Source organism: Phoenix dactylifera, unplaced genomic scaffold (genome assembly GCF_009389715.1).
Source record: "Phoenix dactylifera cultivar Barhee BC4 unplaced genomic scaffold, palm_55x_up_171113_PBpolish2nd_filt_p 000090F, whole genome shotgun sequence".
NCBI lineage: Eukaryota > Viridiplantae > Streptophyta > Magnoliopsida > Arecales > Arecaceae > Phoenix > Phoenix dactylifera.
Window position 1 is genome coordinate 277,996 of NW_024067679.1, and position 23,661 is coordinate 301,656.

At 36.2% G+C, this 23,661-nt stretch overlaps 1 protein-coding gene across 1 annotated transcript; it reads left to right on the top strand.

Moving 5' to 3' along the window:
* Nucleotides 1–8,039: 8,039 nt before the first annotated feature.
* Nucleotides 8,040–20,470, top strand: LOC103695517 (T-complex protein 1 subunit eta-like). Its single transcript, XM_008776877.4, is given in 16 exon segments — nt 8,040–8,223; nt 8,307–8,567; nt 9,328–9,453; nt 9,541–9,744; nt 11,749–11,918; nt 11,994–12,129; nt 12,307–12,423; nt 12,592–12,711; nt 12,805–12,844; nt 12,847–12,902; nt 12,977–13,066; nt 14,414–14,443; nt 14,445–14,496; nt 14,576–14,664; nt 14,756–14,830; nt 20,056–20,470. Coding segments are annotated over 16 exon segments (1,683 nt in total). The 5' UTR covers nt 8,040–8,208; the 3' UTR covers nt 20,158–20,470.
* The last annotated feature ends 3,191 nt before the right edge of the window (nt 20,471–23,661 follow it).

The window sequence follows — 23,661 nt, forward strand, 5'->3', positions numbered from 1 at the left end:
ATTTTCACACACACATTCAACCAACTCACTCTAATACATATATTTGCATATATGTGTCGACGCCAACTGCCTTGTAGGGTATTGTGGATTTTCTTCTCTAAACTTGAGCACGAATCTCTCCTAGAGCATCCAAGATAGTAATCTCAATTATTCTTTAGGTTTAATCTTATCTTGTGGCCATGCATACCTATAAGTTTTGACTTTGACACTTAATTGTATTCACTAGTAGATTTTAATTCCATTTATCAAGGCACCAAACCTATTTAACCTAACAATTCACAACTACATAGATGGACTTGATTAATTTGGCAAACTAGAATGATGATGCCTGTGTAGTCCAACATCTTGATGCAATGAAACAAAAGGAATCAAATTGCTTTTTTCCAATAAAATACTATGTAAAAATAGACTACATGTATGTTCAAGTAGATTAGTACATGTAAGGATGTTGAGAAAAACCAAGTAGATCAAAAGAGATAGATGATGATTTCTCTAGGCACCATGTAGAATGTTTGCACCCAATAGATGCTCCAACAATTATTATAAAGTCTCCTCATCTCTTTCTTCTCTAAGTTTGCATATAAAGTCACTCACTCCAATAAATATATTTGTATACATGTGTTTATGCCAATTGTCTTGCAGGGTATTGTAGATTTTCTTCTTTATCCTTGAGCACAAATCTCGCCTAAAGCATCCAAGGTAGTAATCTCAGTTATTCTTTAGGATTAATCTTATCTTGTGGCCTTGCATACCTGTAAGTTTTGACTTTGACACTTAACTAATTTCACTAGTAGATTTTAATTTCATTTATCAAGGCACCAAACCTATTTAACCAGACAATTCACAACTACATTGACGGACTTAATTAATTTGGCAAACTAGCATGATGATATCTGTGTATTCTAACATTTTGATGCAATGAAAGAAAAGGAATTAAATGGCTTTTTCCCAATAAATTACCATAAAAAAATAGAATATAGGTATGTTCAGGTAGCTTAGTATATGTAAGGATATTGAGAGAATACGAGAAGATTCAAAAAGATAGATGATGATTTCTCTGGGCACCATATAGAATATTTGCACCCAATAGACCCTCCAATAATTATTATAAATCTCCTCATCTCTTTCTTCTCTAACTTTGCAAATAAAGTCATTCACTCCAATAAATATATTTGCATATATGTATTGATGCCAACTGTCTTCCAAGGTATTGCAGATTTTCTTCTTTAGCCTTGAGCATGAATCTCTCCTAGAGCATCCAAGGCAGTAATCTCAATTATTCTTTAGGATTAATATTATCTTGTGGTCTTGCATATCTATTAGTTTTGACTTTGTCATTTAATTGCATTCACTAGTAGATTTTAATTCCAATTATCAAGGCACTAAACCTATTTAACCTGACAATTCACAACTACATAGATGGACTTGATTAATTTGTCGAACTAGCATGATGGTACTTGTGTAGTCCAATATCTTGATGCAATGAAAGAAAATGAATCAAATTGCTTTTTTCCAATAAATTACCATGAAAAATAGAATACATGCATGTTCAGGTAGATTAGTATCTGTGAGGATATTGAGAGAATACGAGAAGATCGAAAAAGATAGAAGTTAACTTTTCTAGGCACCATATAGAATATTTACATGCAATAGACCCTCCAACAATTATTATAAAGTCTCCTCATTTCTTTTTTCTCTAACTTATCATATAAAGTCACTCACTCCAATACATATATTTGTATATATGTGTTGATGCCAACTGTCTTGCAGAGTGTATCATAGATTTTCTTCACCAGCCTTGAGCATGAATCTCTCTTAGAGCATCCAAGGTAGTAATCTCAATTGTTTTTTAGGATTAATCTTATCTTGTGGTCTTGCATACCTATTAGTTTTGACTTTGTCATTTAATTGCATTCACTAGCAGATTTTAATTCCATTTATCAAGGCACCAAACCTATTTAACCTGACAATTCACAACTACATTGATGGACTTGATTAATTTGGCAAACTATATTCCAACATCTTCATGCAATGAAAGAAAAGGAATCAAATCACTTTTTTTTAATAAATTACCATGAAAAAATAAAATATATGCATGTTCAGGTAGATTAGTATCTGTAAGGATGTTGAGAGAATGCGAGAAGATCGAAAAAGATAGATGATGACGTCTTTAGTTACCATATAGAATATTTGTACCCAATAGATGCTCCAACAATTATTATAAAGTCTCTTCATCTCTTTCTTCTCTAACTTTGCGTGAGGCTCACTAAAGATCTCTTTCTTGATATCTCTGTATTAAATATCTGGAAAAATATGTTGCACACCTGAAAACCCTATTACTCCTATTTATAAGAGAGAAGTTGAACCATTGTGAAAACCAAGACTTTACATGCCAGCCTAGAAAACTCTAGGCTTGTGGTGCCTACTGGGGATAAGCTCTAGCATATGGTGGCCCTTAAGAGCCCTAAGTATGTGCTCAGCCATCTTAGGGTTTCAATGACTTGGTCATCCACCTAGTGTTAACCCTAGCTGGCTATAAGAAAAACTTGATCCAAGGTTGGGTCTGGGTTGATATGAAGACTAGTGCAATAATGTTATGCCACCCATATGAACCAACTCCTATGTCAAGGGTCTTATTAACCTACTCAATTGACTGAGTGTGAGACTGGTGAGGACTTAAGAGAGATCTAGAGAAAGGCTAACAATGATGGACAAGTATGGGACCTCAAGGTTAAGTTGAATTTCTAAGCTACCATATTCCATCTTACTTAATATCTATGTCATATTCATAATGAAACAAGTTAGAGCAGTCTCCCTATATATAAAGATGCATAATCATGCCAATCCTCGGTAGATAGAATGGATAAAAAAAATCTACCTTCATGAAAACCAATTATTTTTATAATTTAGTCCCTCAACGTTCCTTTATCCTCAACTGTCTATTGAAGAAATATTAGCACTATCAATCTATTACTAATCGATTTCATGGCCTATTAGAATCCTCCATTATGTTTCCTATACAACCAAAAACTAATGGAAATAACATTTTACTATATTCAAAGTAAATAATATTTAGAGTATGAAATCAATTCAATTAAAACATTGTTTGGTATTAGGACTCCCGTGTTTGATGTGTTCATATTTTGATATGGACAAAATACGATAGATGGATTTCTTGTTGGAATTATTCTTATCATTATCTATACATGGGCTTGCCCTAAATTAATTGAACCATAATCACAATAGATAGTCATGCCCTTGGGTCAAGGGACTACCTGCATGTTTTGTATATAAGATTGGCATCTCCAACTCCGATAATTATTTTAAAAAGCTTGTCTCATTGCATAGACTATTCAGTACAAAGCATATCCACTGTCAAAAGTCAATTGCTGTCGCAATTATAAGAAAATAGCCACTCCAATTTATCATTGAGCATTATATATGATGACAGTCATATGAGTGCAATGCCCCTCACTTGTAGCTATGACCAATTTTTAAATATCCAAAATGGACCAATTCTTCACATGGAATACACAACTATCTACTTGAACTACCCTATAGTGACACTTGCACTCTTTTCTAGCCCAAAGGCTTACATGTGACACAACCCTCTAATATTTATAATCATATATAGGACAGATACCCATGAAATATCTCAAAATAATATGTTTAATATGCTAAATGATTGTTAGGGCATACCTTACTTCCAACAATCTCCCACTTGCATTCAAAGCTATTTGGTTACATGATGCATGGGGATAGAGTGCATGCTTACATTGATCTAGGAGACTCAATAGAATCAATGTAGATCACTCTAGCCATCACAGGGAGGACTAGACAGGATCTAGAAATGAGATCCATCATATTAAGAAACTGAATTGCACGCCAAACATCTAAAGACTCTCTCTTCTCCTTATCTTTTTAGGGTCCTTGGACTCATTTTTCTCTTTCCTCCTTGCCTTTTTAGATATGCTAGGTGGTCTCCTTAGAGGGGGGAAGAAACAAGTTTAAATGGAGTATCTGTCCTTTTCTCCATACCATGGACTGGTTGATTCACATGCTCATTGGCCTTTATGCAAGTTTCCACCATGGTGCATGTGAGGCAAGAACTTTATTGAATTAGCATGGTGCAGCTCTATAGTAAACAAATCCATTCTTATATGTAGTAACAAAGCACACCCGCAATGCACAAGGTCCAATACAATATATCCTAGAAACTATACAATTTTCATACAAAGGGACCACATCTTAGGGAGACCACAACATCATTCTCAATAAGTATATAAACACAATGAAATAAAACATAATTAATTAAATCCAAGAAGGACCACAACATCTGCAAAAAGAAGCTGGCACTAACAAAGCTTCTTACATTTATTAGTTAAATATGACTGCAAAAACATTTGTGGGCCATAGGAATGGACACAGGAATGTTGGATAAAGCCAATTAAAATAAGGCTCTTAGTAACACACCCATCCACCCACCTACCTATTTTACGGATAGTGGGGCATAGCAATCTAACACAGCATATGCATGGATGCATATTAAACATAGGGCTGAAAGTATCCAACATAAAGTATGCAATGCTTAATGAAAACAGTAATAAAAAAACTAAAATTAAATACTATAATTATACACAACATTGCAGCAGCTATTTATGCCTAGAATCCATAACAAAATGTGTGTTTAGGAGAGAGAAACTAGATATGCAGATATAGGTTGAAGAATTATACTGCTTTATACTTAATTTTTTAATCGAATGTCTCCTAAGAGACTACTTTACAAGCTTCTTTGTTTTTTACTCATGATTTTAGTTAACTAAAAAACAAACAAGATCACTAGATCACTACAATACAAACAAACCACTACAAAAGCTTACTTTCTTTGCTTGGAATAATGATCGGAAATAACAATAGAAATGCATTTCAGAATGGAAAAAAAAAAGGAAAAGAGCTTACCTTTAAAAGAGAAGAACTCTGAATTCCTAGACTTCAATTCCTTCGTAGAAAGAACTGCGGTTTAAATGCATATGAAACTAAGCTAAGGCGGCTGTCGTCGTTGCTTTATCCCACTCTGATCGCTTACAGTCGATATATGAACTGAGAGGGCTTGAATGAATTCGTAGCTAAGGTTGCGATGGCTAGAGAACCAGCTGGAATCCATGGACAAGGAAAGAAGGTCGGGGATAAGAGAGGTTGCGAGGGTAATGGCTCCAAAAGAAGAGATCAAGAGAGGAATGTTGTGAATGTGATCAAGGAGGAAAGCAGGCTGCCCTTTTTTATTAAGGCATTTTTTAAGCATCCTGGTAAGAAATTCTGTAGTTATGTTGAGGGCAAAATTATCCTTTATGATAATGTCTTAATGGCGATGGATGTTGAATAGGGCTCGGAATTATATTGAACTACTTAACTAACTTTAATGATTAATTTGAAACTCTTTAAATTTGAGGGGTATTACATGAAAATGACTCTAAGTTGAGGAGTGTCCCGATAATTTTTCCTAAAATAGAAGCTGAAATCTTGTACGTGCTTTATTAATGCTAGCTTGTATCAATGTTCCCTCTCAAATCATTTGCATCCATCTACTCATGGCATTGAATTGCACTAGAAAACAAGGGGCCAAAAGATGGCTTCGAATATAGGTTTTTTTAATGCATGGTTTATATAAGTACTCTTTGCTTCCTCTCTCTAGGTGTGCTAAAGAAACTTATTTTCCAGTTGGCTTGCCAAGAGAAGTTGCAAGATAAATCTAATAGCTAGGGATAGATAGGTACATGGGTGTACTATCATCATTAGAGTAGCCAGAAAGAAGGTAATCGAAGAGAGAATATGAGATTAGTATGGGTCCATGTGCCTTGACCTTTAAGAACTTCCGCCACCACCCCACCACCATTCGAAGAAGGTGGATTTGAACAGAGATGAGGTATAAACTAGGCTATAGTAGGAGAGATTTAAGTTAACACTACTCCTAAGGTCGAGTCCTACTAATAAATGAAGTGTATGGTATAGTAAAACTAATGCAAAGATATGTAAAGATAAAATAGAATTGATTAATATGTTTCAAGTCGAAAGATCTTTTTCAGAGTACAATTTTACTTATTTATACTAAATGATAAACCGTATGTAATTGCCTACTTCTAATATTTGTTACCTACATCTGGCTTCTATTTTCTTTGATAATTTTGATAACTCATGCCAACTATTTTTCCACTGCTCATATTCATCAAAAATAGTCAAATCCCATAGCTCCACTAGATCGATAATTATATTCGTTTCCAACTCGTTGCTAGCCTTGACTCGGCCTACCCATAATAGTTTGCTCTAATTGCTTCTATCTATTCAGCCTTTAGCATAATATTTCCCAAGCAACTCAATCAGCTTTTATATTATGTTTATTACTTCAACCCTAGCTCCTATTAGGATGTTCATTTAAAATTCATTATACCAGTTGTGTTTTCACCCCACCACATAGCTAATCAAGCACATGTTTCTCACGTGTTATTTGGAGCAAGGATGTGGTGTAAATAGGTACATCCATATATGATAGCTTTTGTTGTCTCTTTTTTTTATACATATCGGTAATGAAGCTTATGCACATATGTATTAGATGTAATGGCTTGAATCTACTTTTACTTCAAATGATTACAAGGATTTGTTATCTAAATGAAAAGTTGTTTGAATCTATTAATAAAAATGGTCAAGCAGAAAAAAAGCTATGAATATAATAGCTCTCACTCATTTTCTCTCAGGCAGGTCACATTATATTGAATCGAACTAGCTATGAAGTGAGGACTTAAGCTTCATGGAATCCACCTCTTCACCCCACTATCCATAATACAAGTGAGACCAAAACAATTATTCCAATCAATAATATATTGAATTTAACTTACTTATATTGATTTTAATTTTTCTATACCCATCCAAAATAATATCGAGGAATATACGTTTACTTTAAGATCTATGTATAATTCATTGACTAAACATATAATTTAGTCTTAGATTTTACATCTTTTAGATAATTATAAATAGATTTCATTCATTTTTGGATCCAAGCATACTTAACAAATTGCACCCTCACTTATGAATAAATCACTAGATTACATTATGACATGTTATTTAGGTATGCTTTTTTTGTGCTAGAAAATATATAACCTATTTGTTGTTCCTCTCTTCCACTAGTAGAAGGCCCAATGTCCAAATTTCAGAAAGTGTTGCCTAAATTTTTGACTTAGGCAATTTTTTTCATATTTTATATGAAATAATAGGTAATATGAATATCAGTTTTCTCAATAAAAAATTATAAAATATAAATAATTCATTTTGGATTGATTAAATCAATAATTACTTTTATTTATTGATCTATTTTTTTATATAATATCATAATTTTATAAATAGTTATTTTTTATAGGCACTATAATTTGTAAGTAATAAAATTATCTCTGTCTCGTTGTTACTGCCACCATCACCTCCAGACTGTCACCACCTTCACCATGCCATGGGCACCATCATTACTGTCTCCACCATATTACTACCACCGCTAGCACCATACCACCATTATCGTCACCACTATCTCCATCTTTATAACTATCATCAATCTCACCATCATACTAACATTACCATTATTGTTACTTTACATCATATGATTGGTGCTCCCATCACCTACACTACTAAAGTTTTTACTATCTCCACCGCTTTTTTCATCACCTTCACTGTCATAACCGTATTTATATTTCTAAAAATAATTTATTATATCAAATATATTATAATTTTAAAAAAATAAAAATAAAACAATTTTTTATTTTATGTTTCTGAAAATAGAAAACGCTACCTGAGTCCTTTATGCATCTAATGCTTTGTACTAGAAAATCACAAAAATATTTCCTAATATATGAACATCTGAAACACAGAACAGAAAAAGCCACCTTCTGGACTGGTAATTACCACGTACCACACCGCAGATGTGCACGCTACGGGATACCAATTTCGTACGTGCACCGCACCCGAACGCGTGCATGGCACAAACCAAGCTAAAACCCTCGTACGCTCTCCGTCGCGTGAAACCTTCTTCTCTCGCCCATCCGCCCATCCGCCCCCTTGGCCCTTGCTCTCTCCTCTCTTTGTTCTCAGCTCTCCAAAACCCTAACAATCCCAAACCTAAATCTCTTCCTTTTCTTCTTCCTTCCTTCCATCTCCTCCTCCTATTCTCCAATGGCGGCGATGCTGGTACCTCTCTCTCTCTTGGTTCTTGGTGTAAGATAGAAAAGAAGCTAATCAGCTAATGGTCTGGATTTGGTCGATGGTTGCAGCAACCCCAGATCATACTGCTGAAGGAGGGGACGGACAGTTCCCAGGGGAAGGCGCAGGTGGTGAGCAACATCAACGCATGCACCGCGGTGGCGGACGCCGTCCGGACCACTCTGGGGCCTCGCGGGATGGACAAGCTCATCCACGATGACAAGGGCAACACCACCATCTCCAACGACGGCGCCACCATCATGAAGCTCCTCGACATCGTCCACCCGGCTTCCAAGATCCTCGTCGACATCGCCAAGTCCCAGGACTCGGAGGTAACTCTCTTGCTCTCATAATCTTCATTTGGTACAATTTTGGAACTAAGAAAGGAGGAGGAAATTTGCCCCTTCTGTGTGCTAATGGACAGATGCCACCGAGTGGGAAGGAAAAGTTTGGAATTTTCTGGGGTTTTGATGGTAAAGATTGAAACTTTATTTGTTTTCCCTACTCGATTGGGGTTTTTAGTTCTGATTTGATGAGCGTTGCTTCTTACATGTGAAAGAAGCTATTGTTACACTGGTACAAAATAGGAAAAAAAAAGAGAAATGAGCAGGAAATTACTTGGCAAATAAGGGAGAATCGTCTGTCAGCTATGTGAGGAAGTTTGGTTCTTTTACGGGTTATGGTTATGTACATGCTTTCTGGCCGAGAAACAGTATAGCTGCATCTTTATCGTAGTTGGATTTCGATGACCTTATTTTGTTCTATATTTTCATTTTTATCCTTGTACTCAAACATATACTTCTTGTTTATGGAGCATGTGATAGAAATTTCATGCTTTTATACTGGATTTGGTAAGGTAGGTCTCCTGTAATTGCAGATGTTGTTGGTTTGTAAGTCAATAACAACAAACAAAAAAAGGTGAACGAGCCTTTGGACAAACAATTTATTAAAGTTAGTAACATTTGTTGTATTTCCATTTAGTTAACTAATTTTATTCACAAGCTGTTCTATCTCTATTAAGATTTTGTTGCCAACTGCTTTGAAGTAACACTAGGGACTTAAATTAAGTTTCCACACGAAAATTTGATGTAGGTTGGTGATGGAACGACTACCGTAGTGCTTCTTGCGGGCGAGTTCTTAAAGGAAGCGAAACCTTTCATTGAGGATGGAGTCCACTCTCAAAATCTCATCCGAAGTTATCGGACTGCGTCCTATTTGGTCAGGATCTCTATGCTTTCTTTCAATTTTGTATGATTGATTGCGAATTGTACATTGTGAACTTACGAACTGGATAATGTGTCGCAGGCGGTTGACAAAATCAAAGAACTTGCTGTTAGCATAGAAGGGAAAAGCCTTGAAGAAAAGAAAAATTTATTGGCAAAATGTGCCGCTACAACTCTCTCCTCCAAGCTTATTGGTGGTGAGAAGGAGTTTTTTGCATCCATGGTTGTTGATGCTGTCATGGCTATTGGCAATGATGATAGGCTAAATTTAATTGGGATTAAGAAGGTTATTCTTATCTTCTTGAAATGCTATTCTTGTTTGATAGTGTTTTATTTTATGTTCCTGTCTGTTGATGTATGCGATTGCTAAAAACTTTGCGATCATTTTAGTAATAGCAAGAATTTCTAAACATTTATTATTATTTATTTATTGTTGGTAAGGTGAAATAACCAAATATATTGGTTTCATCATGTTGAGTTGCTTTCGTTTAGAGAAATAATCTTTATGAGGGCGAAAGATCTTGTCATTTGCTAGCACCATTGTCTTTTGCACTTATTGGAAGTTAAATTAGAGACTGCTAAAGGAAGATAGATACTATTTACAAACTTTTGGAAGGATTTCAAATAGTTGGTTGAATAGGCTAACAAAGATAGGATTTTTTGAGGTTATCTATCGAAAAATCAAAAAAATATACCTTTTTGTAGATCTTCTAAATCCTTCAGTTTATCTTGTCAGTTGAATCACTTCAGCATGCATCCCAGAGCTTCACCTGCAACGTCGATGCAACAATCCTTTGCTTTGCCCAAAACATACAGTTCTTATTCTTCCAGAGTCTTCCAGTCCTTCCAATTTAGTTCTCTATTAAAAATTCATAGGAGCTTCTCTATCAAAAGGATGCTGTTACAGGTGTTATTGGACTAGAAGGTGATGGTGCTTGCTTGTTTTCTAAATCTTTTAGATTAGACTTTGTCCCTTCTTTTTTTTTTTTGGGGGGGGGGGGGGTTGTTTGGGGGGCAGAGGATTTTTCGGGGGTTGTGTTTTGGGGCCCTTCAGGATTTCCCATTTTTAAGTGTTATCTGTAACTCTATGGTCTTGTCCAACTCGAGGTTTAGGCTTGGTTTGAAGTTTTGACTTAATCGGAACCTAAAAGCTACGTTGTTGTGTTAACAAAAGGTGAGGATAAAAAATGTTGATGGATTTTCTTATCTTAATTTTTTTTGGAAGTGGCAGTGTATAAACGTGGACCAACTTGAGGGATACAGTTCACTGTTCAATGCTCTCTTTACAAGAATTACTGAGAATTGTTTCTTGTTTATTTATTTATTAGTGTCCTTATGGCATTAAATCTTGATTTTTTTTCGATATAGCTTAAGTTCAGTACCAGCAACCATCACTTTGAAGTATAATATACCACGAACCTTTATTGATTTGGGAGCTCGAGTTATGAGGACACTGATTGATGATATCAATGTGTATTCTTGTAATGATGGGGTGCAATAAAGAAGATAAAGGCAGATATTTACTACCTATGCTTGTAAGTTACCACCCTTCTGAGGGTGTTTCGAGTTTAGTTCAGAGTCCTTTGTCTCAGATTCTTTGACTTGCCTCAGCCAAATCGGTACAAAGGACTATGATGAGGCCAAGTATCGCTTTTAAGGATTTGAGTTGTGTTGCATGTAGATAAGGCTACTATACAAGGTTTATCTTTAAATTTATATTGTGTGTATGCCTTACAGTTGGATGTATATTTGGCTTAGGTTGATTTTGTGGATAAATCTTCCAAGAATTTCTGTACTGCCTTTTTTAGTTTCTTCGCTGTAGCTTGTATCTGTTAATGGAACTGATAGGTTGTATTTTTTGCACCATGACTCTATCTTTGTATGTCTGTGTGCATGGGTAGGTCTGTGTGCACATTCTCATGCACATTTGTGTGGGTAGGTCTGTGTGAACATTTGTTGCTATCAAATAAACTCACTGGAAAAAAGCTTCATTTGCCCTCAAATCCATTTGCTAATTCATCTAACAATGAAAGCCATTCTTGTTGGGTAGAAGTTTAGACAAATTTGTCTTTCATTTTCATTCATGTGCAGAACTGTTTTCTTCTGTTTCGGTTGGAAGTATTCGTTTGGTGGTTCTATTTTTTTTTTTTAAATGCTGTTTTATTGCTCTGTAATCAAATAGAATAAAATGTAATTTAATTACATGTTTTTTGTAATCGAGACATGGATAATGTAGATCTAGCTGTCAAGACATATACCAAACTCTAAATTCTTGGTCCTTTTTCTATAGGTCCCTGGGGGTAACATGAGAGATTCATTTCTTGTCAATGGTGTTGCTTTCAAGAAGACATTTTCTTATGCTGGTTTTGAGCAGCAACCGAAAAAGTTTCTGAATCCAAAAATCCTTTTGTTAAACATTGAGTTAGAATTGAAATCGGAGAAAGAAAATGCAGAAATCAGGTATGCTTGTTGGTATTATTACTTGCTGACTCTTTTTTTCTTTATTCTTTTATCATATCTCTTTTTTTCCTGCAGATTATCAGACCCTATACAATATCAATCAATTGTTGATGCTGAGTGGAATATCATCTACAACAAATTAGATAAGTGTGTACAAAGTGCAGCAAAAATTGTTCTCTCACGATTAGCAATTGGCGACCTTGCAACACAGGTATAATCCTTTGATTGCTTCTTCTGCCTTTTTTTTCCCTGTTCTTTCAGTTGAGTTAGATTTGCTGAGATCCTAATTGCAAATGGAAAAGAAAAAAGATTAGAATCATCAACCCATGAGATAGTCTACTGCTTTATGCAGCATGTCAAAGATCATAACAGTTTTGCATTTATGCAGTACTTTGCAGATAGGGATATTTTCTGTGCTGGTCGTGTAACAGAAGAGGATCTGCAACGTGTTGCTGCAGCAACAGGTGGAACAGTGCAGACTTCTGTCAACAACGTTATTGATGAGGTTTTTCTCATGCCTTTCTAGTGTTAGTTTATGATGTGTCTTTGTTGGTGGTACTTGGTTGGCTAATGGATGGCCTTAGCAACATTGCTTTAACATTTTTCATTATTATAACACTAGTATTTAACATCTCTTTCTCATGTGCCTTCTGTGATCTGGTTTTTGCCAAAGGTTCTTGGATCCTGTGAAGTATTTGAGGAAAAACAAGTAGGCAATGAACGATTTAACATCTTTAGTGGTTGTCCTTCTGGTCAGACAGCAACCATAGTTCTCCGTGGTGGTGCAGATCAGGTTTGTTGCTATATATTATTGCTCTCTACTTAATTGAGCCTCGTTACCATAGTGTAGGCCCATTTACTTGTTTATGTTGTCAATCTGTTTCAGTTCATTGAGGAAGCTGAAAGAAGCCTGCATGATGCCATAATGATGTCAGAAGGGCTTTAAAGAACTCCACTGTTGTGGCCGGTGGCGGTGCTGTAGATGTAAGCTACTTGTAGCCACCTGGTATGGTTTGTTATGTTTTCGTGGAGGATAATTTTCTTGACATATATTTCAGATGGAGATAAGCCGATATTTGAGACAGCATGCTCGGGCAATTGCTGGAAAGTCACAATTGTTTATTAATTCATATGCTAAAGCTCTTGAGGTAGGCATATAGTCCTTTCTTCCGTTTCAACTAATTGCTTTTGCCTTCTAAAGTTTGTTGGCGCTAATATCTTGTCCATTTCATGAATTGCGAATATGCACGATCAACTTTGCTCCATTTCTTTGTTTCTTGTGGTGCTGGGGTATGCATTAGCCCTAAAGCAGGCTCTGGGCTTATAATAATCTTATGATGCTTTAGGTAAATATTTTTTCAGGAGTATGTGAATGTGTTTATTTCTTGAGTTTTAACTGTTGGTTAATCAAACTTGCCTGCATATCTAATTTGTAAAGTCAAAAGAATTATCAAAAAGATCTTGCAAATAAATTAAAAGAGATACAAGTGGCAATAATGATAAACTATCAGTCTTTAAAATATCTAGAGTAATCAATTACTCCATTCTATTTTTTTTGGGGAAGGTGAGTCTTGGGAAAGGTCAATGCCTGTTAAGTGCCTTTCTTTTTGAGTGACTAGCTGTAGAACTGGCATTCCTTAGGCAAGATATATATCATACAAATATCATGACAATCTCTTGGCAATTTGCTACTCAAAGATAACCTCCTTTACGTTTCCATCATCGTATAACAAACTCTTGCAACCTAAGCCAAAAAAAACAATGCATTTTCTTCCTTGTTCTTAGTTTAAGCCCTATATTATAGCTGATACTGACGGGGATTATTAACTGAGCAGCATTAATTTGCTTTGAATCATGACAAAAGATGGATTTGCATATGTGTTGTGTTTGTTCTTTTTTCGCTGTTAATGACTTGACCTTTGATTATACTTCATTGACAAATCATTAGGCTCAAATATTATATCACATAATGCTGGATATGTATCTGATATATGCATCCTCTGGAGAAACACAACCAACTATGGTGTGACTTAATATTCATTTTGCTCTTTCCTGAGCCGAAACTTAAACATATCATTTGTAAGTGTCAAAGATTGTACCAAACAACTGCATTGGCTGGGAACGTATTGTAAGTGGGGCAAAAAGTCTTTTCTATGCCTGCGTAATAATTCTGAACTTCTGATGCTGCTTATATGGAAACTAAAGAATCTAAATAACAGGTCTGGTATAGCTTGTAATTTTTCATTATCAGTTTTACTATTATACTCCACCAAGTCATGGCTCAAACACCACCTTCCCCGTATGTTCCCCTGTGCAACTCCCCCAAACCACCCCCCTCCCCCGCCCCCGCCCCATGTGCCAAAAATAAAAAACAAAAGGAAAAAAGAAAAACAAAAATCCTCTTTCTGAATTTTATATTATTATAGTATGCAGTGAAGGATGGAAGCATGCTAGATTTTCTTAGATTAGTTCTAAATGATTTTCCTGTTGTGCAGGTTATTCCACGGCAACTTTGTGACAATGCCTGGATTTGATGCAACAGATGTACTGAACAAGCTCAGACAGAAACATGCTTCTGGTTAGCTTCTTCCTTTTCCTTATACACCAGTAAGAAAGTTTTCTTATACTGGTATAGACTAATACATTCTTGTGACAGGGTGAAGGTGCAAATTATGGTGTAGATATCAACACTGGTGGCATCGCAGATTCCTTTGCTAACTTTGTATGGGAACCTGCAGTTGTTAAGGTAAACATCATGTGTGTTTTCTACCTAGCTCCTAATAGCCATATTACATTGTTAAGTAATGTTGGTAGTTAACTGTAAACATGAATTGCAGATTAATGCTATAAATGCTGCGACAGAAGCTGCCTGTCTTATCCTGAGTGTGGACGAGACAGTTAAAAATCCAAAGGTAACCTTGCTTTCTGAAAAGGAATGTTATCTGATGACTTTTTTAGTGACCATTGTTGATAAAATATTGCAAACTTGTGTTCTATGAACATGAAAGATCTAGTCTTTATTCCTGAGTCTATGTATTTGATTAACTAATGTTACAGACTTACAGCTAAATTTAGTTATATCTGTATACATTGATTTTTCTAAATTAGGTTTTTAGTTAGCAATTTACTTTCAATCTTGTATCTTCGTCGCTTGCTGCGATTATAATTATATTCTTTTTTTCGTTCACCTTGTTTTGCTCATCAATTCGAAGAAACACAAGGGAACTGCATATCAAGTGAATGCATAATTATAAACCATGAACTAATGTGATTAATGCTGACAAAGATATCAATTCTCTACCTGGATGTATTACTCTTTGACTCCTTTCTGGGCTTTAGTAGTTTTCCCTAGATTTCTTTGTTGATTTTTCATTCTACAACTCTTTGCAAGGGGAAACTAGATCTACTTTATGACATCCATGCAGGAAGGTGAAAAATTATATAGCAAATTTAATATCTCATTTTAAAACATGCAGTAACAGATATCAATAATGCATGAATTTATTTAACAAATTTCCAGAGTTTGTGTTAGTAAGCCTACTCAGGTCCCATGCTGGAGGTTATGTCAAACTATCGATGATTGATAAATATTTGTATGGTTAAATAGGGGGAAAATAGTTGGACCAGGTGTTCTTTTCTAGGAAAAGTTAAAGTCGCATTTTGATTTTTCATCTCATTACAAATGTCCATGCTCCGTAGGCATGCCATAGGGAAGGCACTCTAGATCCTAACCACCTTCTTTTCTTTTGATTTTCTAAGTGCCGTGGGTCTGTCATCCATTCGTATGGTATTAGTTCTTTAATGAATATAGATGGTTTAGTGCAGTCTTATTTTTCTCTCTCTTGACTGTTATGTAGAAGCTTGTTGGGTTTATATGCAGGCTAATAAAAGGCCTTTGTGTTTTTTTTTTTTTTTTTTGGGGTGGGGGGGGGGGGGGGGGGGGGCGTGTCCGAAAAACTAAATAAAAAATGGTGCCTTTTGCGATAACATCCTTCTATAATGTCATGTAGGAGTTTCCTTATTGGTTGAGCAGACTTGAATAACTATTAAGTTTCTCAGCTGCAGGATAGTGCTAATACCAATACATATTTTTAATCTTCCTTTAGGCTTGTCCATTTTGAGTTATTTTCTTTCCTCGTGACCCCATTGCAAACAAGTAGAGGAAGAAATTAGCTTAACGGAAAGATAATTCAGAATTTCATTGAATGTGATATTCTGATGATCCCCTATATTCCCTTTGCAATTGGCACATGTTACATGTTAATCTTCAAACGTCAAGAAGTTATTGATCAAGGGACTTGGAAGCTTCATGTGACTTAGGGAGGTGCTATGATTGAAAATAGCCTATTGCCAAATATTAATTTTAACTGTATTGCTAACTTTTCTACTATTATACATTATATTGTACTCCTAATCTCGTAATCAGGTAAACTTATATAGTTAGGACCTGTGATTAGGTGTGATTTGCCTTTATTCATTTCCTCTGATATTCAATGTGGGTCAGTTTTGTCATAATACTGTGAGGATACATCTTTTTTATATTGAAATTAACACATTGCTCCGATGTTCACCCAGCTTCACATTGCTAATTCATCAGTTTACTTTAAGTCCTACCCAATAGGTTGATATATATCTGATTTTTAAGTTGAAAAGAACAGGGAATTTGTGATGCGCGATCGCCTATTTGCATTGAATACCAAAGGGTAGTCCCCCTTTCCTTTTTCTGAAAATAATACAAACGAACCATTATAATTTATTGTAATTGAAAAATAAGCCCCAAGCCCAACTAAAGATATTGTTAGCTGCACTTCATAAATACCTGTTATACCTTAGAGTTTCTGATGAACATGGTTATTCTTCCTCATAATATAGAGACCCTCTCAATTGCCCCACAGCCCAACCCATCAACCAAATGATGTCTGCTTTCCTCTTTCCACCTGCTGCACCCACTACCTCTCTTATTGACCCGTTTAAACCCGTATAAACCTGTTTAAACTATTGATGCTGATAGGTAAGGACTACAGGCCCGCTAGGCCCATCGCGAGCGAAAGCCATGTATATAGCGAGAGAGAGAGCGAGCGGAGAGAGAGTAGAGAGAGAGAGGAGATGATGTTTTAGAATCTAGATGGAAAACTGGTCAGAGATCCAATGATCCGGCAAAACCCCTAATTCCCCTTCCACAAACCCCTCCCAAGACCAATCGATCCAACGAGAAGGTAGAGATCGAAGTCTCGAGATGGCTCCGGCCGCACGAGGAGGAGGAGGAGGAGAGGCCGTGGGGGGGGGGGAGCTGAGCAGGAGGAAGGGAAGGAGGTACTCGGCTTACCTCCGACGGCCGAGTTGCTTCAAACCGGCCTGCGATCCGCCGGCGATGGTTGACGGTGGAGATCAGAGGGTAGACAAAGGAGGAGGCGGGGAAGGGGAGTAGAGGATCCCGACGCATCTAGTGGTGATGGTGAATGGCATCATCGGAAGGTCCCGTACTACGGGACGGATCGATCCCTTTCCTGTTTGCTTTTTATATTTTTTTAGTAATGAATTTGCGACCCTCTGGTTTTAAAAATCTCATTGTTTTGATCCCTCTTATGGCCCCCGCTGGCCGGCTGGCCCCCTCCATATTCCTGTCCCAACCCCGGCATCAAACCCTATAAGTCTTGCACTGCCACTTCTGGTACTGGGTGCCGGATTTCCGACTATTTCGTTGCTCATCCGCCGTCGCCTTCTGGTCCTGCGATTTCCTCCTCGCTCTTAACAACTCCAACTCCACGAACCCCATCCTCTATTTTTATGGGGTAGAAGACTAGGTTAGGGGCCCTGGAAGAGAAATTATATTAGATGGACTAGATTAAATGGGTCAGGTCTATTAAACAGGTTAAACAGGTCGGGTCGGGTTATCTGTTTAATAAACAGGTCGGGTTCAGGTTGTAATTCCGGACCTGTTTAATAAACAGATGGGGTTCATGTTTATGATTTTCTGACCCGACCTGCATATGACCCGACCCGTTTATGTCTAACCCGACCCGATTGCCACCCCTAGAGTTTGTCTAATAGGGTCTTCCTGACTCAAAAATGGTAGCATACTCAACATGTCACTGAGCCCATCTCAAACTTTGTCACAAAGTCCATAGTCTAGCATTAGCTAAAATAGAGTTAAGAGTTGAGTTTATTTTATCTCATGCCAAGTCAAGTTGTAGTGGATTTTAGTCTTTGTTTTGCAGTGAAGTCAAATATTTCACTGTCAGCCACTGCTGATATAACATATGTTCTGGAGATGATCCATTCTTCAGCTCCCCTCCCAAATTATGAATAACATGCATTGAATGGTGTGGACAGAAATGAACTTCAATCTTGTTGGTGATTAGTAATGAGAAATGTGGCTCGAATGAAAGAGACATTCCAGGAGGATACTTGTTGCAACTGAAACAAGAATTCCCGTTCCAGAAGCACAAGAGACAGCAGGCTTTCTTGATGGACCAAAGGGAGGTGGTGGATTGGACACGCATTTACAGTTTCACTTATATACAATATTACACTTCAAGGAAAGTTGACAAAAATAAAGAACCTCTATAACACATAATACTCTAAAATGTTATATAATAAGTTGCTATAACTTTGTTTTCCTTATATATTTTGAAATTCTTTTAATTTTTTCATCATTTTTTTGCCCAAAACCAGAATTTCCGAAACCAAAACCCAAACAAGTTTTCAAAGTTCAAAGACTTCAGTTGTCGAATAGTTGGATTCTTATCCTTCATTATAGACCATAAGATATGAGATAGAGAAGTTGGCTGTTAGTAGACAATAACTTAGCAGTTGACAATTTATGAACTGGGTGTCAGGACTAGGTCAAATATTATATCAAGATATGAATGGGCAGGAGAAGGAAAGGTATAATCAGATTGACTGTAGCAAAACCTGCAACAAAAATTATAGGTGTAAATAAATCAACATGCTAAACCTATAGTAGAATCAAAAAAGTAAAAGCAAACATCAAGGTCTCAAATATCTTAGGAATTGGTTCTTGAGAGGAATTTGCAGTCCTGATGGAGAGTTTGGCATTACCTCAAACCCATCATAGGCATGCTAATATAATAGACTGCCGGTTTCTGATTTAGGTAAAAGAAGACCGAACTAGGAAAATAGACGAAATTTGTTGAATCAATACAAAGATAATCTCTATGTTAGAAAACTAGGAAAATAGACAAGTAGGTGAATGGGCGTGCCGCATTTAAAAAGGAAAAAAAAAACAGACCTAACTTCTCCTTAATCTTGCCATGGATCCAAATAAAGATCGAATTTTATTGGGCTTGACTGCATAGAGGAATCCAAAGAAAAAAAAAAACTTATCTCCTTCACCAAAATCAAACAGTGGTGAAAAACAGTACCCAAAACCAACACAAAATTACTGGGGATTTGTGAGAGGGAGAGGGGGAGGTGGAGAGGGCCTGCTGTCAGTGGTCATTGGCAGTGGTTGTGGTGGAGAGAGAGAGAGAGGTCTGTGGCCTGCTAGTGCCTGACCGGTAGCAGGATCGGTTGAGGGATAGTGGAGAAGAGAGAGGGACCAAGGGCAAAACGAGAGGAGATGAGATCCGATGATCGTGGGATCAAAAAATGGCTTGAGTTTTTTATTTTAGTCATTCAGGATATTGCATTCCTGCACTGATTTGAACTTGCTTGCCTTGTGAACCAAAAAAACTATTCCCATTTGCTCTGGGTTTGTAGTATTTAGGATGTGAAACCAGGCAGTCTTGGCAGATCCTGCCCTTTCCAAAGAGGTTCTAAAGGTATAATAGTCATCTAGGAAAACGAGTCCAATGAAGTTACTTGGAAGTTAAACCACCAGGTTTATTTTGTCCCATTCATTAAGTAATAGGGTTTGTTGTCTTTAATTTAAAATAGGGCTATCTGAGCTTTGAGCTTGTAAAATGGATTAGCTCTTCTTTTTTCAGAGTAAAAATATGGACTAATCTGTCGAAATCTCAAAGAATATTGTGGATTAGTTTCTTTGCCGTAGTCCAGGAACCGCAGGGCCAATGTTGTTTTCGGTTCTTGTAATTCTCTCTCTTAAGTAGTCTCATGTATTTTGTTTGAAAGGATTATTTACTAATTTGTGTATATGCTGATTGCATGATACCAGTCGGAGAGTGCACAAGGTGAAGCTGCTGCCAATGCAATGGCGGGCCGGGGTCGTGGAGCAGCCCTTCGTGGTCGTGGTGGAAGAGGCATGCGAAGACGTTGATTTCCCTGTACCAGAGCTGTATGACTTTATTTAGGTACTCAAGTTTTCGAGTCAGTTATGTTTCTTGAGGTGCTGCTGTTAGCATTCGGCTTGTAACTCGTGGGAGTTTAGGCATGTGCCAGGCCTGCTTGAAACAGATGGGAGCTGCTAATTCTTTAGTTAACGTAGCAGTCTCAAATCATTTTGTTCAAAAGCCTGTCGTTCTGTATGTTGGATTGCATGAGAGGGGGAAAAGAAAGTAAACCTGCCACTTGATTTATCTTATTTCTCAAATTTAATTATTTTGCTAGGGGATTTTCTTTTGGTGCTGCAAGATTTCTTATTTTTTCTGAAATTTCTAATCTTCATTTTGAGGGTTCTTCTTGTCTGTTGTCACCCCTGATAGAAGGAAAGGTCATAGATTCCCTGGGTCAAAAGCATTTAGTTTATGTCAACAATAGAACCCTCCTTGCTGTGGAGGTTGCAGCCTTGTAATATTTTGAGGAAGCTGATAGGGGGCATGTATGTATGAATGTATGTGGTCGCAATCATTGGCTCTACTGATCGAATAATGTGCAAAGTTTTCTGATGGTCCATTTAATCAGGAAATCGATGCTTGTGCTCTCACCTATGAATGTAAGCTTTAGCCAAATAAAAATTGCTGCATGTACTTGGATTTTGTTCCATTTTTGGGCTTAGCATCCAAGAAAATGGTTTATGATTTCATATTCATCAAATAGATTTAAATAACTAGGACGATCACAAATATCAACTGATGCCATAGTTGCAATTTCTGTTATGCTAATTTAATATTAGATAAAGATTAATTGGTTATGACATTATAAATATTCTTGAGGTTGGAAAGTGTGATGCAAGTATCCAGTATGTGGTCGTATAAAAGGTTGAATTTATAGAACATTCTCCTCATATATTTATACTAGAGGAAAGGCCATAGAATAATGTCAGGGCTAGCAATTTTTCGCCGGAGAAAGCAGAAGGTAAGAAAATTATCAGGTCGAATTTGGCTGCAGCAAATTGTAGTTAGCTTTGCATCTGAAAAAAGAAAATGGGAAAGTTTTTTTTTTTCCAGAAATATATAGACTCATTTCTGCATCATTCTAGTTTCTCTCTTTTCTAAATAGTTGAAAAATTCATTTTTTTTTTCAGAAACTTAGTTTTGGAGAGCCTTTTCAAAGCAATCAAATATACTCTTATGATCATTATATCTATATAAATTTGAGGGCAAATTCAATTCTAATTTCTAGAAATATATGAGCCCAGATAACCTGTTAAGAGAGATTTGGTCCAAATCTGTTGTAACATTAAACTCAGTTCTGCTCTTGGGTGTTCCTTCTCAAACTTTATTTTTGAGCCTTAATGGGTCCAGCTTGATTGAGTTGGGCTTATTTCCCGCTTAATTTAAAATTAGTTTTGAGTCTATGAATCACGTTCAAGCATGGGTCAACGACCTTTAGTAGGGCCTAGTTTGAGCTCATCTTTACTTGAGCTTTTGCAAATTGAGCTGCGCGGGTCACTTGTTTGGTTTTGCATGCTAGTTTCATTGGTCAGTGGCATATGTGTATCTTTGTTATATATCAAAAGTACTCGTGTGATTGAGCGTTGTTCGTTCAAAGCTCTATATACAATCACTTGAGATGGAGAACCGACAGACTAATACTGCTAATAATATATACATGTACATTCAAATATATATATATATATAGAGAGAGAGAGAGAGATGGACTAGGCTACACTCGAGTATAGCCAAGTTCCGACTCCCGATCCAGTCGCCTTTGCTGCTGTTCGATCGATGCAGATGTTGAGGCATTCAAACAGCCAGTCCATTGCATAAAAAAAGAAATAATTAATGGGATGGGATAGGACAGGCCACCCACAACTGTGCCCATCCTTCCGGATGCATACCACCCACACACACTCGCTCTTTAAGATAAATACTAACTCCAAAATGATAAACACCTAATCTACAAGAATAAACATGAACATTGTAGAAATAAACAGGCCACTTGCTATGAGGAAATCCTAAGTGCTTAAAAATAAACACTAATCTATTGAGAGTTAACATTATCTTTATAGGAATAAGTACCAGGCGTCCATGATAAACGCTAACCCTCATATAGCAAATATCTAGACTGTGGAAATAAACACAAATCTTGCATAAATAAATAGGAAATATTTTGGCTTGGAGCAGGGAGAGGAAGAAAGAGAGATGCATCTTGAGGGATGGGCAAAGGAATGAGCGGCGTGTAACATAATGTCAAGATATAAGTTCCATCCGCAAGGGAGGCGTCCTATCCAAAAAAAAAATCTGAGTGAAACAACAATTAATGATAACGGATATGCAATCTATGAAAGAAAAACTGATGAATGTCGAGTTGTTAGAAATGGTGTTGAACTTGATAACATATTTGTTGTTCCTTATGACCTAGATTTGGTTAAATGATACCAAGCATATATTATTGTTAAATGGTACAATAAATCGAGGATGATTAAATATTTATTCAAGTATGTTAATAAGGTTCTGATAGAATAAAAGCTGTAATAATAGAAAATGTACTAATCAACAATGATACTAGTAGAATAGTGATATGAAGCAGTTAATGACATAAAAATTTATTTCAGTTTTTATATGCATATAAAAATTTGGAGATTATTTCAATTTGATATACACTTTAGAGAGCCAACAGTTGAGCAATTGGTTGTTCATATACCATATATGAACATAGCTGCTTATCATAAAACTTAAAGTTTGGCATCGTTCCAAAAAAAAAAACAATGTGGAAAAAACTATGTTCCCTGAATGGGTGCAAAATAATAAAGTTCTCAAAGGCGCACGTAAGCTAACTTATTCATAAATTCCTACAAAATAAATATGGAATCATAGAGATAAAATTTGGACTATAAAGAAACAACAAAAAAAAAAGAAAATTAGCAGAGTTGTTTATATTCATTCCAATTTCAGTGAATTATTTATTTGAGATTACTTTTGAACATGATAAAAAGGACCAAAAATTATGATGAGATCAAAACTGTGAATGATGCTGTTCATCCCACATTCCAATCTGCATGTAATGTGCTTGGTTTATTAGGTGATGATAAGGAATGGCATGAAGCAGTAAACAGAACTTCAATTGTAAGACTTTGATTATCTATTATGGAGTAGCTAATTTGATTAATTATTGGAAATATATTTGAAGATATTCACAGATGACATCATTTCTGGATTAAGAAAAGTTATAGGGTTCTAACCTACAGTTCTATAATTGCAATCAAAAAATCATGTCCTACTTGAATTAGAAAAATTATTCAACAGAAATTACAGTTCTCTCTCTAAGTACAATCTATCAACGACTCATAGAACAGTTATGGGAAATAAATAACAAATTATTAAGGAAGAGTTGGATTATAATGCCTGCGAATTGCAAAAGAAGCACTCAAAGCTATTCGAAGGTTTAAATAAGGACAAAGAATTGTTTACAATGAAGTTTTGAATGCAGTAAATAATCC